This window comes from Pteronotus mesoamericanus, unplaced genomic scaffold (assembly GCF_021234165.1).
Source record: "Pteronotus mesoamericanus isolate MK-2021 breed Mesoamerican mustached bat unplaced genomic scaffold, CSHL_Meso_final contig_101, whole genome shotgun sequence".
Classification (NCBI taxonomy): domain Eukaryota; kingdom Metazoa; phylum Chordata; class Mammalia; order Chiroptera; family Mormoopidae; genus Pteronotus; species Pteronotus mesoamericanus.
In genome coordinates, this window is record NW_026555001.1 from 26,823,179 (window position 1) to 26,837,690 (window position 14,512).

Genomic DNA, 14,512 nt, shown 5'->3' on the forward strand with positions numbered 1-14,512 from the left:
TCAGTTTTGTGGGCCATCTCTTTGGATGTAAATGATACCTAGTTAAGTGCTATATGGAATAAAGTGGACATTATAAAACTAGAAAAGTTAATGCGATTTATGAAAGCTCTGGATGTTCAAACAATGTCAGGGGACAGGAGAACTTTGTTTAGTTTTCAGATAATGCCCTTTGTAAACCTTGAGTTGTACCACTAGTGAGTTCCAAATAACTTAGGTTTTATAGAATCACAGTGGCTGTTACACTAACCTGTTGTAAGTATTCACCAGATAATTTAAAGTCAAAAGATAATCTGAAAAAACAAGCTAAGATTAATCTTTTATCTCCTAAAATGTGACTGTGAAACAAGTTGTTTGCACTTGATTTGTTTCCTGAGGGGAAATGGGGAGACAGAATGGAATGGGACTTAGGGAAATACTTATTTAAATAAGATTACTAGGACTTTGGTCCCCAAAAATCTAAAACAGTAAGAGCCCTTTTTCATTTTTAATGAGGGAGAAATATATCTAAAATTAGAACTTGACACAAACATCTGAAACAGTTGTTTCCCCAACTACTTGCAGACAAAATATTTCAAATTCCACACAAGACTCTGCAGACCCACAAGTACAAACTCTGATCTTGACACTGAATTTGGATCATCTCCATGAAGGAAATCCATGAACCAGATGGGGATTTATTCTTCCAGATGTACTTTATAAGTTTGAAAGAAATCAAAACATTTCTTCACCGCCTTTATTTGAGGCCACTTAACCTCTAAGATGGAAACAGCAAAAAGGAAACTTAGAAGTGAGACTTCCACTACTCTAAAGCAGTCATTTATTGAATTGTTACTAAAACTACATAAACAGTTGGCTACATCATTATCGATTAACTGGTAATTCAAAATTTTACGTTTATAGTCTACTAATTTTCTCTTAAACAATTTTTGTTTTTATAACATGGAAATTAGAAAAATACACATGCAGTTTTAACTAAAATGTCAATGACCTCAATATCATAAATTTCTACACAGAAATAAATGAATCACAGCAATAAGTGAAATAAAATTTAACAAAATTAGTAATACACCTGAATCTAACTGCAGGGTCCCAAAGTTGGACGTCATTTTATAATACCAACGGCCACGGGCTCAATGAGAAACAGTACCACAGAGGACAACAGCTTCCATCATGTTACTATCTCAGCTAACTACAAACCAAAAAATTGGTTTGCTCTAGCATGTACATTCAGTAAGACACTTGAAACATTTCAGTAGACATGGAAACATTGTGTTAGAAAACATTGTATCTGAACAATGAAGTGGTTAAGTAAGTACTGAATTAAGTAATCGTTGTGAGTTACTAAAGTAGGTGCTTGAAGAGGAGGTTACTCGCAGCATTCAGTCCTGGACTTCATCTCTCCCTGCTCTAGAAGTTGGCATCTGTCTCAGGTGGTTCAGCCTGTTGCGTGACCCGAGTTGGGGGTCTCCCAGCGCTAGAGGCAGAGGGGGCATTCATGGGACACCGCGGGGAACTCAGCAGGAGAGGGGACCCCTTCCTCGGGGAAAGTGGGGAAAAAAAGGAAGTTTTAATAAAATAGTTGGAGTTGGGGAGTTTCTAACAGAAATAGAAGCATTAGGGATTGCTCTCCCAACACAGTTCAGCTATGATTTGATTGGGGAAGAAGAAAGGCATGTTTGGAGGGACAGGATCTGGTAAAACACAGTCATGTCTATAACTTAGATATTAGTAAAGACTTAACATCATAACTCTAGGAAGGCCATTTAAAGATGTAAAAATTCTAATATGAGTAAAATAAAATAACAGACCATTAAAAAATGATTTAAGGGAATTCTATCTAATCTAATTTTTAATGGTCTGATATTTTTGAGTTGAGCCAGACATTCAAAAGTATTTGAGACCTATTATAATGGATGTGACCATTTTTGTCAAACTATGAGCCTGATTTTATTGACTCTTAAGGTAGGAGCTATCTGACAATATTAAAACTAATACTTAACCTTTTTGTTTTTTTAAAGGTTTTATTTTTAATTTTTAAAGATTTTATTTAGAGAGGGGAAGGGAGAAAGAGAAACACGTCCAAGGTGTGAGGCATATCCATCGGTTTTCTCTCCCGCGCCCCCTACTGGGGACCTGGCTGGCAACCCAGGCATGTGTCCTAGGTGGGGAAGTGAACCGCTGCCCCTTTGGTTTGCAGGTTGGCACTCAGTCCACTGAGCCACACCAGATGGGCTGCCCCATGACTTATTTGATCCATTTATCAGGTGCTTCAGTAATCTGAACATGTGATCCAATCTGAGGCAGACTTGCCTTCTACTTTTGAGCAAAATTTTACTTAACAAGTGGCTCCACCTTCAGAGCCGATGCTGTAAATGGAGTAAGTAATAATAACCACGCAAGGGCTGAAGCTGGAGACTTCCGCATCTTCACTTTAAAATGAAAACGCTTTGAACACGCCCATAAATTGCTTAGCCTTTTCATTTCAGTTACGGGGAACTGGTGTCGACTGAATTCGTTCTGGGGGCCTGGTCATGTGCTCTACACATTTGTATTTACTACTCTTAACTGCCCTGCCAAGTAAATTTCCCCTTGACCAGTAACATTTGAAAAAAAAAAATGAAATTATTCGTCCAAAGTTTTCTGTCTCTTAACAGACCTAGAGTTTGACCTCAGATGCCACGCCCAGTTCATTTCTATGCTGCTGTTGCCTGTTGGTGTTTCAGCTTGCTTACTATGGCCAATTATTAGGGTTAGTTATCTGTTTTTCTACCATAGTTGGAGGTTTGGGTTTGTTTTTCTGTTTGTGCAGCTCAAGGAGTGTTAATTAGGCCATGTTGGACCTAATTCATGCATGGATACAAGTCCAAAGTGACCAGTGGACTTTCCCAAGGTCCCGGCAACTAGCTGGTATTCGGCCTGAAACTAGGCAAAAGAACCGGTCGCAATTAACAACATCCTCAGCAGTTCTCTTGTCGCTCAGATTTAGAAAATGAAGGCTTTAGTTTATACTTCTCTAGTAATTTTTTAAAGGTGTGAGCCTTCTAATAACTTTCAGAAAGTAAAAATAAGCATTACCAAGCATTATTTTTCAATCTTAACAGTTCAAATACGTTCTTTGACTTGTATGCTTCACACCGAAGGTCCTGTATGGTCAATGCTAAGGGGAGGGTCAGAGCTTTGTGCTCGTGGAAAGGCCTTCAGCCAGGGTTCTCCTTAGGCTTCCCCCGACTGGTCGCTACATGTGATCTGGGGCCAGCGGTCCGGAGCCCTGACTTGTCTTCCACAGGTCCTGTTTGGAAGCATCTTCACAAATGCAGCTCCGTTTCATAAAAGTTTTAAGTAGGTTTTTCTCATGGATGAGGTAACAGGCCTATGTCCTAGGGCATGAGTCTCAGCTAAGACTTGTGGCTGAGAGGTGCTGGGATTTGGATGTGGGTTTAAAGCTGGTCTACTCTTAGCAACTGTGCTATGCTGCCCTTTTTTGGAGATTAAAGCAGCAGCAGTAGATCAGTGCTTTTTTAAACTCAGGTCATGACCAGTTAGTGGATCCTGGGTCCCAGCCAACTTTTTTTTTTTTTAAGTGAAATAGAATGGAAAAATACATGCATGTTAGTAAGAATAATATTTTGTGAAATCAGTTTTTATGTGACTAGTGGATTGTGAGATAATATAAAATTGACTCCAAATGAGTGAAACCATTTCTTTTGGATGGTTAAAGGTTTCTCTGCATCCCATGTCCTAGGAATGTGACAGTACACATTTTACCGTTGGGGATAATGTCATTTTTTAATGATGGCATTGTTGGGTCTCTTGCACTTAGCACTGTGAGACTGGCAACATTTCTGTCTTAGAACGTGCTGAGCAGTGAGACTGCTAATGCCTTTAGAGAAAAGGCAACGCTCCCAGTCTTGGGAGTGATATTTATTGAGAGCGATATTGCTTGGGGATTATGTAAAGATTCTTTTTCTTTGTCCTCAGACACTCTTTCTGCACCATTCCACAGACTTGGCCTAAGACTACCAAGAAGTACTTAAACCCCGCAGGGATGGCTAAGTTAGGATTTCCTCACCTCGCAAAGAGGTTTATGGGCTTCCGTGGGGTATGAATTACTAAGTGGGTTTGCAACTGGGTAATGGGACCCAGATAAGAATGAGTATGTTTAATGGAGACATTATATACCTCAGATGAACACAATTAGGTTCCGTTAGGTCAAAAATGCGCAAAGCCAGTCATTATAGGTAATTGTTGGAAAAGATGCTGTGATTTACTGAGGCGTACCACAATGAACCTAAGCGGAAATTGTAGTTGAACTATTTTATTAGGAACTAGCCGTGAAACTTCAACGGGCAGGACCAATATTCTATTCCTAACCATTTATCATTTCACGATGAAGAGGCTGTCTCTTAGGCGGAAAATGTGTCATGTCCTACTTGCATAAACTTTAGTTGAACCAAAATAGCAATATGCATCCAACGTTATTATTCAGTACCACAGACTACTAAACTGCAGAGCTAAAATTATGCAAAGGACTTGCAAAGCACACCACCAACTGCCTTGGGAAACTTGGAATCTAAGCTAAAGGGACCAGGCATGCAGATTGTTGATTTTTAGTAAGTTAGCTGGGAGATTCTGGCTTCTGAATTCACAGACGAGGAGTTAGGTCGAAGATCCTAGTTTCTGGAAATGCTTGCATAGTTGCAACCTACAGTGGGAACCACGAGGAAATGTGTATTACGCAGTGAAGCTCCTGTTTATTTCCCTCCACAAAGCCTTTTCGTTACGGTGGACGGGGGCCTAAAACGTCGCCGGCGGTCCTGCTGAGCGGGGAAGCCAAGCGGGACCCATCTGCGTCGGAGGCGGGCTCCCCAAGCCGGGCAGCGCCGGCTTCTCCTGGGAGCCGGTCTTTCGTCCTCGGCATTTCGTTTTTGGGTCATTCGCTGGAGCTCACGGGACCAGATGCACCTCCTCGTCCGTCCCGGACCCCAGGGCGGTTTCTACAGCTTGTTTTGTAAAACGCACGGTGGGACCAGGACGAGGGAGAAGGCTGGACGTGCCTTCGAGGGCTTGCTCCCAAGCTCCCGCCTCCCTCAGAGCGGTCACCCGGGGACAGAGGCGAGGTCGGCCTAGGTCAAACGAGGACATCGCGGGTCGCGTCCGGGCAGGCGCCTGCGGAGCTCCTGCGAGACGGAAGCGGGAGGCGGAGAGGCTGCACTAGGGCGGGGCGCTGGCGGGGGCGGAGCGAGCGAGGGCCTCCCGGCATTCCGCGCGGCGCCGGCTTCCGTCTGTGGGCGGTGTGGGGGGGCGGAGGCCGGAAGTGGCCCAGGCCGGCCTCTCGGAGCTCTGCCTGCACTTCCGGGGCCTCGATCCCGGCTCTAGTCTTCCTGCAGGCGGCGCGGGAGGAACGGGTGGTTTGAGGGGCCGGGCGGGCGGATCCCTTTCTCTCCCAATGTGATCCGTGTCCCGAGCCCCCGTCAGGCGAAGGCTGCCTAGAAAGGTGGAAACGGTGGTGCGGGAACATGAGGCAGTGTCTCCTCTTCCTGACCAGCTTAGTTCCTTTCGTGCTGGCGCGGCGACCTCCGGACGAGCCGGGCTTGGGCTCCCCGCGGCGACTCGGTAAAGTCCCGGGAGGTTGGCTTAGGCCGGCGCCGGGCGCCTGGAGCGCACTGCTTTCGGGGAAGAGCAGGAGCAGGAGCCGGTGTTTGGGGGCGGGGTGTTGGGCGACTGTGGCGCGTCTCAAAGTTTTCTGAGGAGGAGGGGGGTGTGGCTCGGAGTTTGGGGAGAGAATGGAGACGGGCTTGCCTCTGAATGGGAAAGGGGCCCTGGAGGCGGCCTCCCGTCGTCCCGGAGGGCTGGGAGGGGGGTCGGCTCCGCGGGCTTGCGGGCGCGAGAGAGGTAGAGGGGTGGGGGCGCTGTGGCCCAGGTCCCTGCGCGTCTCCAGTGTTGGAGGAGCCCGGGAGGGCCCGCGGCGCCACGGCGGTTCCTGGCGCTCTGGCGGGGGGAGCTCGTGCGGTGAGCTGAGTGGAGGGCGCTGACTGGAAACCTTTCTGGAATTGCGTTTTGCGGGCCTTGTCAGCATGCCCTCGGTTATTGAAATTGTAACTTAAACTTGAGGTGCTCGCGGCAGGGAGCGCTTCGACCGGCCCCGCCCGCTCGAGATGCCGCTCCTGGGAATGTTTTCCTGGCCATTTTAAACAAAGAAATGGTCAGGGACGGCCAGTTGGAGCCGTTTTGCGGCTAGAAAGTAGAGCGTTCTTATTTAGACTTTCTGAAGAAATTGGATTTTAAGGATGGAGGCACATTAACGGGGTCGAAGCTTGGTGGACGTTTGTGTCCACTTGTACTGTCTGTGAGGACCTTTGTCCTTCGACGGGCGACCTGCGAGGCCGTTTGATGAGTTCCTAATAAAAGGATGAAACAGATTTCCCTGTGTGCGAGGTTGTGGCCCCAGGGAATTTCCATGGTTGCTCTGGTCCCCAAATCCCGTGATGACTTAACGTGTAGTGTGGTGCAGATTTTGACACCATCTCGATTTTCTGAATGGCTGATTAAAGGTTGTGCATTAGTTTATCCGGCAGTTCCTTTTTTCCTAGTTAATGGACAGAAATTGTAAACGACTGAGGGCAGGGCAGGTGGTGAGCGCCCCCCCCCCCCGGCCCCCCGCCGCCACCGCGCTGTGGCTCCAGCCGAGAGGGAAGGCGACGGAGCGCGTTAGGGCGCGCGGAGAGGCGAGAAAAGAAGGTGCGGGAGGTCGGTGCAGGTTGGAGGCAACTTTTGAGGTGAGGGCGGTCAGGACGGGAGTGGGGGGAGGCGAGGATAAGGCTCCGCTTCCCCGGGGGTTGATGTTAATAAAAAGAATAAACATGTATTTTGAGGTTTGAAAGTTTTCATCCTAACACAGCTGTTTCACTTTTATTATCACTGCAGGTGGAAGAATAAGCGTGAGTCCCAGGGAGGCACACGGTAGAGAGGAAAACCTTGCTTTCCAGATCGGTTACCGGCCACAGTCAGAGATCATTAGGGGTTTTTTCGGGCCATGTGTTTTTTATTTGCAAGATGCAGAACACGGGTGCCAGAAAAATGCATGGACTTACCACTTATTCACCAGCTGTTTGAAGAACACGTACTGTATCTAAGTGTGCGGGGCTTTGGAGATATTAATCCTAAGACCGCAGGCACCGTCCTCGGCACCCTTTTGGCAGAGCGGGAGAGGGGGCTCTGCACAGACCTTCGCTAACCCCCTGGCGGAGACGACCGGAGCCCAGCCTGCGGGGGTGTCTTCCCTGCGGGCAGCCGAACCCAGCCTCGGGGGCCAGGCCCGGCCTGAAGCGGGTGCTGCTGGAGCCCAGGCTTTAAGTTAGGGACCCTCCTGCTGGGGCACTTAGAACTTGTTGACATTAACCTCAGGGAGCACGTCTTGGTTTTGAAAGGTGTAGTATGTTGTCAGGTTCACTTAGTGATAAATATGTCTTGTGGGTATTTGTTCTCTTGAAGAGAATTAACTTTGTGTTTTTGATGGCTCAGGATATGATTTGTTGCTTGACTTAACCCTACCATTATTTAGGTTGAATTGATCAAGACCAGTGAATAGTTTCATGGTCCCAGAGCGTCGTTTATTAGCTTGCTTATCTGTAAATGTTACTGCGGCTGCAGTTCTAAATATTGATTAGGGATTTGAATCCTGGCTTTTGGAGTGCTCCATGGGTCGCTCAAAGTGATTTCAGTTGAACTGTTATGAATTTCATAATTTAGGAAAGTTATGAGTCATGTGAGCTTAGTCATGATGATATCTTGAAGTTGCAGCTGGGGTGTATAAGTCTCACTTTGATTTCAAAAGTAGTTTCTCTTTGTGTTACTTTTAATAAAAGAGGATGTAGTGGGTGGAAAGAAAAAATGTAGGTCACAGATGAGGAATGAAAGCTGTATCTGAACCACACATTTAGGAAGTTACTTTGAGGTTTTTGGTGTGGGGATTCTCCACATTGCAGGGCTCCGTTCTCCTTACTGACGACCCCATTTTGCTCAGTGTTTGGACATCTGGCGGCTTCTTTTGATGTTAATTTTGCTTACAGGCCGCATTCTTTTTAAACCCAAACACATAACCACCCTAACTGTTGCAAGGGAGATGTAATGCGTCTCTGCTTTTTACCAGTCAGAGGTGAACTGTATTTCTGTAGAACGGAACGAAGAGAAGAGTTAAGCAGAGAGCCCTGGTGGGGAAACGAGAAATCCTTTTCACCTTGATGGGTTTTCCAGAACATTAAATGTAGGTGTCCTTCCAGGCCACATGTGGTTGACTTTCGGATTCTTCGCCATGTGGTGCTTATGAGAGACAATGAGTGTTTTTTGTGGGAAGTATAATTTGAGGAAAGGATGAAAAAGTTAGGTAGGGCAGGGGGGCTAGGACAGACTTCACGGAAGTAGGGGAGTGGACAGAAGTGCTTTGTCATGTATCCCTTAACTTAGTTCTTAGTCCCAAAAGCAACCGAGGACATGGGTATCTTACTTCTTGTACTTCTCTTTTTTTTTTTCTTTTATCATGAGTTTCGCCTCTCACAAGTCTCATCTGCTGCTCATCTGCTGCCTTGGTTTCACTTTTTGACTGTGTTCTGGTAACTACTGTCTCTGACGTAGATATTTCTCTGAAGTTGCGCACTCATGTATCCATCTGCCCACGTGATGCTGCCCCCTCAGCATTCACAGATGTTTCAAATATAACACGTCCAGAATGACGTACCTATTTGTTTGATCGGAAGAATGAGCGTGGGAGAGAAGGTGCAGTCCAGGACTAGGCAGGGGCGCTGGAAATGGTGGGAGTAATCGCATTGCCTGCACTGTGTTTGCATCCCTTTGAGCTCTGGTGTCTTGTGGACCAGTCCAGCTTTCTCCAGAGGTTCCCTTGGGCTGTGTGGACTTTCGCTTGAGCTCAGCTTCCACTTGACAGGTCTTGCTGGAGATTCTTGGCCCAGGTTACGTCCTAGCCCTGGTGAAGGGCTCTTGGCAGGCAGTTATTTGGGATGGCTCCTCCTCCATCCCTGCGAACTGGAATACACCCATAAAATGAAGGTGTTAGTGTCCAGGCCCTGGGGTCCACTGCCCAGCAGAGACTACTACTCTTCTTTTCTTATCTCTGAGCCCCAAGGACTCATGCTTACGGCTTGTTGCACGGCAGCCTGGCCAGGCCACACCCTCGTCCTGAGTGGTTTGGGGACTGCTGAAGAATGGTCAGGCTCGCGTGTCTTCGGCACAAGCAGAGTGAACGCTTGACAGCAGTTCTGGCTCCCTCTCTTCCACTTCCAACACTGCAGGTGGCAGCGTGACACTGACTGTCATTTTGGAGGAGCGCTTTGTACTCCATGCAGCAGGGCAGTAGAGCCCGAGCAGAGGGCCACAGGGCTTCTCTGTTGCACTTGGAAGCTGTATTTCTGAAAAGAAAAGACAACTTAAGTAAAAAATCCACAAATGTTCCCAGACTCTTCTCATTCAATATTTAATTGTTTAAAAGCCATTTTTATGTTTAAAAAAATGTTGATTCTGGGCTTGAGGAAAGAAATACGGGTGTATTTTGTCATTGTTCCAAAGTCAGTGGCCATAAAAGCTTTTCCCAGAAATGAAACAATTTAGGCCTAAGGGAGTGGTGGAGTGGAAGGTTTATCAAATCTCCTGTAGGCCACTCTGCATCTACATCTAGAAAGCCAGTTTAGCCGTGGCTGGTGTGGCTCAGTAAATTGAGCGCCTGCCTGCAAACCAAAGGGTCACCTCTTTGATTTTTTGCTCCAGGGCATGTGCCAGGTCCCCAGTAGGGGGCGCTTGAGAGGCAACCACCCGTTGATGCTTGGCTCCCTCCCTCTCTCCCCCTCCCCTCTCTAAAAGTAAATGAAATCTTTAATAAAAGAAAAAGCCAGTTTATTGCAGGCCTGAAGGTCTAGCTTTCTCTTCTTGGAGAACATATAGAGGAACAAAGTATCTGCTGCTTTTTACCATTGATGTCAACGATGAAAGTCATGCAATAACAGATTTACTCTCTCCCCACCTAAAATCACCATATGACTTATCAGTAACATAATCGTAAACATATGATGACCTAATGGAAAAAGCCCTATGTAAATGAACAATGTAATTGTAAGCTATGTGTAAGGGACAAGATACAGTGTGGACACCAGGACACCAGAATCTTTAAACATCCAGCTGCTTTCTTATATCAGCCCCTCATCTAACCCTCATCTAAACCTGTTCCTTCTTGCGGGTTATTTATCTATCCATTTATTTATTTATTTATTTTCAATCTCAGTGGATGTGGTGCCACTGTGTTCCCAGATACCCACGCCAGACGTCTGGGGGTCTTTTCATGAGCTGCACCTGAACTGGCCAGCTGTTGACTAGCTGATTGCCCCGACTCTGCCTGTTTCCTGCGAGCCCACTCTCCACACTGCAGGCACAGTGGAATTTCTCACTCTTAGCTGTTGGCCGTATCCAAAGACCAGAGCCCTTCACTTGGTTCCGTGGCCCTTCTCCGACCCCCGCCTGCCTCTCCCAGCCTTCCACCTCCTCATGCCCTCTGTGTGGTTCTGCACTCCAGCTCGAGTTGCTTTTGTTGCTTTGAGCATTCCATTTTTTTTGTTTGTTTCTTGTAGACCTCAGCAAATGTTACGCTCTCTACCTCGAACCTGCTCCTTTTTCTCCTTCTCCTGGCTTCCTCCTCATCCTTTTGGTCTGAACATCAGTGTTGTTTCCCTGGGAAAGCAGCCTTGGCTCCCCAGGCAGGGCGTGCTCCTGCCGTGCCCTTCTCTGACTTCCCGCAACCCCTGTCCCTCGGTGCTTGACGTACTTCATAATGATTTTCTGTGCGACAGTCTTTCCACCAATGTCGCAATATCGGAAATATATTTCTCTTTCTCCATTATATTCCTAGCACCTGGAAGGTAGGTGGTTTTCAATAACTAGTGAATAAGTGAGTAGGTGGAGCCTGGTGCAGAGGGGAAAAATGAAGTGCAGAATGTGTGAGCAAGAAAGGGGCAGGGGGCGGGGAGTGGAAAAGATGCAAAGCAGTGGGAAGTGGGGGTCTCTAAGGAGAACTAGACGGGAGGCCAAGTGCAGAACGGTGCCTGTGGCTGAGAAGAGCAGAGGGGGTGGGCGGGGGTGGGCGGGGGTGCCCAAATCGTGGAGTGCTCTAGTCTGACCTTTGGAATGGTCTGTTTTCTGATTGGTGTGTGTGGCCAGCCAAAATGAGAAAGGCTCAGAAGTTTAGGGTGGGCGCTTGAGTAATTTGTAGAAATCAAGGAAGATGTTCTCATTCTGAAGAGTGCTGGGCAGCCATTGTAGAATTTTTAACAGAGATTATGACCGTGCACTGAGCTCAGAATGATAGTGAAGTGTTTTATATTAAATTTATTGAGAGATTTGGATATGGGTAAAGGATTAAAAACTCTTGGAAAGTGGGGGAAATATAAATTCTGTTGAAAAACTATAGAAAGCTGATAGTACCAATGGTTGAAATCTGGGAAGTGAAGTGCAGGGAAGTACAGAGTATCTGAGAGGTTACTCGCTAGCTCAAGGTCAGCAGCAAGAGCAGGTCGGTTTGTTGGACAAGGGCAGTGCTTTCCCCCTGCGGTTCCGAAGGGCTCCAGAACCTCTGATGGGGCCTTCCAGCCGTTGTAAGAGAAGTCACAATCGAAACATTCGTAGTGGAGTATTTTAAAGTGCTTTAGCAAGCTACAGTTTTAAAAAAGTATTTGTTATATAGAAAGTATACTGAAGATAATCAGTGATATTACTCTTTCTCATTATTTTTTTCTAGGCCTATTTTTATATGTAGTTAAGATCATGCAATATAAAATTTTTTTAAAATCTACTTTTTTAATGTTAAATATTTCCCCATGTTCTTAAAAACTTGTTTTTAAAAGCATTTTAAATGATTGCATTTTTTTTTTTTGTTATTTAGAAGTGCCATACTTACCTGTTTTCCATTTATTACCTTATTTCTGATTTTTGTTTGTAAAAATACTGCAAGGCTGAGCAATGGACATCTTTGTGTTGAAAGGTTTTTTTCTTTATTTCCTTACTTTAGCCTAGTTCAGTGGATCTCAAACTTGAGTGCACATCCTCATCACCTGGAAGGCAGGTTAAACAGAGTTCTGGGCTGCACCCCAAGAATTTCTGACTGAGTGGGAGAGGAGGCCCTGAAAACTGGCCTTTTGAACAAGTTCCCAGATGCTGCTGCTGCTGCATTTGTGGGGAGCACCCATTGAGAAGGATTGGCCTATGATATTGACAATGAAACTACAGTATTGAGGTTGAGTTTCTCAGTCAGTAGGAGTGATTATGATCTTGAATGAAACTGAGTTCATGTACCAACCTGTCTGTATCAGGAAGCTGAAGAGGGAAGGATTGTACCAGCATCTCAGCACTGAGAATTTGTGCAATTTGTGAGCATAAGGGTGCTCTTCCCTGCAAGGCTCTATGCTGGATATTGTGAGGTCAGGATACTGTGATGAATAAACAGAGCTCCCTTTTGGCCAGTTGACAATCTATTTGTGAGTAAAATGAATATAACTCAAAAGTGCCAGAAGGAAGGAATAAGCACAGTGTTTCAGAATTCACATGGAGGCAAGGTCAAGTTTGGATGTCTTGTCAAAAAGTAGGAGGCCAAAAAGTAGATGGTCCAAGAAAGAGCTAGCCTGTCTTTAAGGAGTTTAAAAAGTGTGACATTGGTAAAGCTTGTGGTTTGAGGCCAGGCAGGCCCAAGTTCAAATCCCAGTTCTGTGCTTCCTAAGTCTGCTTTGTCATCTGTAAAATGGGGGTGGCACCCCAGGGATGTTTGTGCAGATAATATAAAACACCCAGTATGCTGTCTTGTAGGAAACAAACACTCAAAAATTGTTGAATAAATAAATGGTAAGCTTCTTGAAGGTTTTTATTGAAGCTGCTAAGCGTTATAGACAGTAGCAAGGACACATCACCAACAACCATCCATAGGCATAAAAGTGATTGATTGATGCCTTCTGAAACAGTGTTCCTCTGGATTAAATTTATTTAAAAAAATATTTTATTTGTTTATTTATTTTTAGAGAGAAGGAAACATCGATATGTGAGAGAAGGAAACATTGATAGGTTGCCTCTTGTATGCCCCCAACCGGGGACCTGGGCTGCAACCCAGGCATGTGCCCTGACTGGGAATTGAACTGGCGACCTTTTGCAGGTCGATGCTCAACCCCCTGAGCCATGCAGGTCAGGGCCTCTGGATTAAATTGAAAAGGAAATTTGGTTAACAGAATATGGTGGGACCCAGCAAGTGTGAAATTTGCTGCTACTTTGTGAAATTTTGCCTTGAGTTCGACTCTTGAGTGACTTTGAGAGAATTTACTTTGACCATATAGCAGCGTGCCCACCCCCAGCTGTCTCTGGGGTTGCACAGGGCGGCATTTTTCCTCTTTGGACGGCTCTTCATAAATGGGCCCTTCCCACTCCCTGAGCCTGCCATCCTTCTTCACTGTTCACAGCATTGACTTGTATTTGCTCGTGCGTAGCCTGGCTCTCCCGCATTACAGTGGGCACTGCACTAGGCAAGGGCTTGGTTCTGTATGAGGCTGTCTCTAAGCACTTAGCTTAGGACCTGGTGCATAGCAGTGAGTGAGGGCCGAATCGCTGAGGAAGTTTAGGGGAAGAGGGGTCCTGGGTCAGTTCTTTGTTTTATACATGGTCTTTTGAGCCTGTTTAACCTCAATAGTGATTCTCAATTCTCTTGTATTTTAAGCTGCTCTATTTTGAGGACATCCTAAGTCCAGTGGAATGGTTTTGAATACCATCGCTTCTGCAGTGATATTTGTTGAGAGAAAAGGAAAGCATCAGCTAAAATATTTTTAGACAGTTTCTACAGAGACTTAAGTCACCAAAATTGTATTCCAAAAATTCTCCTGATTTTGGAAGAGAGAGCAGAGTTGCTGTTGATGACAAGTGACTTATAGGGCAGTACGTACTTTACAGCGTTTACTCTTGCTCTGTATCAAATAAAAACATTTTTGCACTTGTACTACTTTTGGAGCAGTGGTCGTGGCTTCTCTTGCGTTCCAGGTCAGTCTGGTGAAATAAAGTTGATTTCCCCCCAGGGATTAGTTTGTTCTTATCACTCCTACTTCCTGGTGTCCACCGGACTGAAAATCTGCCGTATCGGTGGAGGGCAGCAGTAACAGGGATATCACTTTCCGCTCTTTAATTTGGAATATGTGATTTTTCTGTAAAAGGGTTACTTTTCCCAATGTCAGTTTACTCAGGCCATTAATATATTTGTTGCTCTTTCTTGCTACATCAGCTGATAAGAAATTGATGGAGCCCAGGCTGGCAGTGGGTAGGTCCAATTGGCCATCCTGATCTTAGGAATTCTAAACATACAAGCCAGAAATGCCTTTAATTTAGAAGTTAGGTCATTGCACAATGTGATACTCTGAGGTCTCAAAATGATCACTGTCGAATATGAACATGGACTCACGTTCAGATTTCCCTAATTGTCACCAGTGTC

The 14,512-nt window shown here is 45.7% G+C and overlaps 1 protein-coding gene across 1 annotated transcript in view; it reads left to right on the forward strand.

The window, feature by feature from the left end:
- Window positions 1–5,368: 5,368 nt before the first annotated feature.
- ADAM17 (ADAM metallopeptidase domain 17) overlaps window positions 5,369–14,512 on the forward strand; it is a 41,815-nt gene continuing 32,671 nt past the window's right edge. Inside the window, exon 1 of the mRNA XM_054569811.1 lies at window positions 5,369–5,613. Within this exon, the coding sequence (XP_054425786.1) occupies window positions 5,517–5,613 (97 nt within the window). The 5' untranslated portion in view covers window positions 5,369–5,516. The remainder of the gene's footprint in view (window positions 5,614–14,512) is intronic.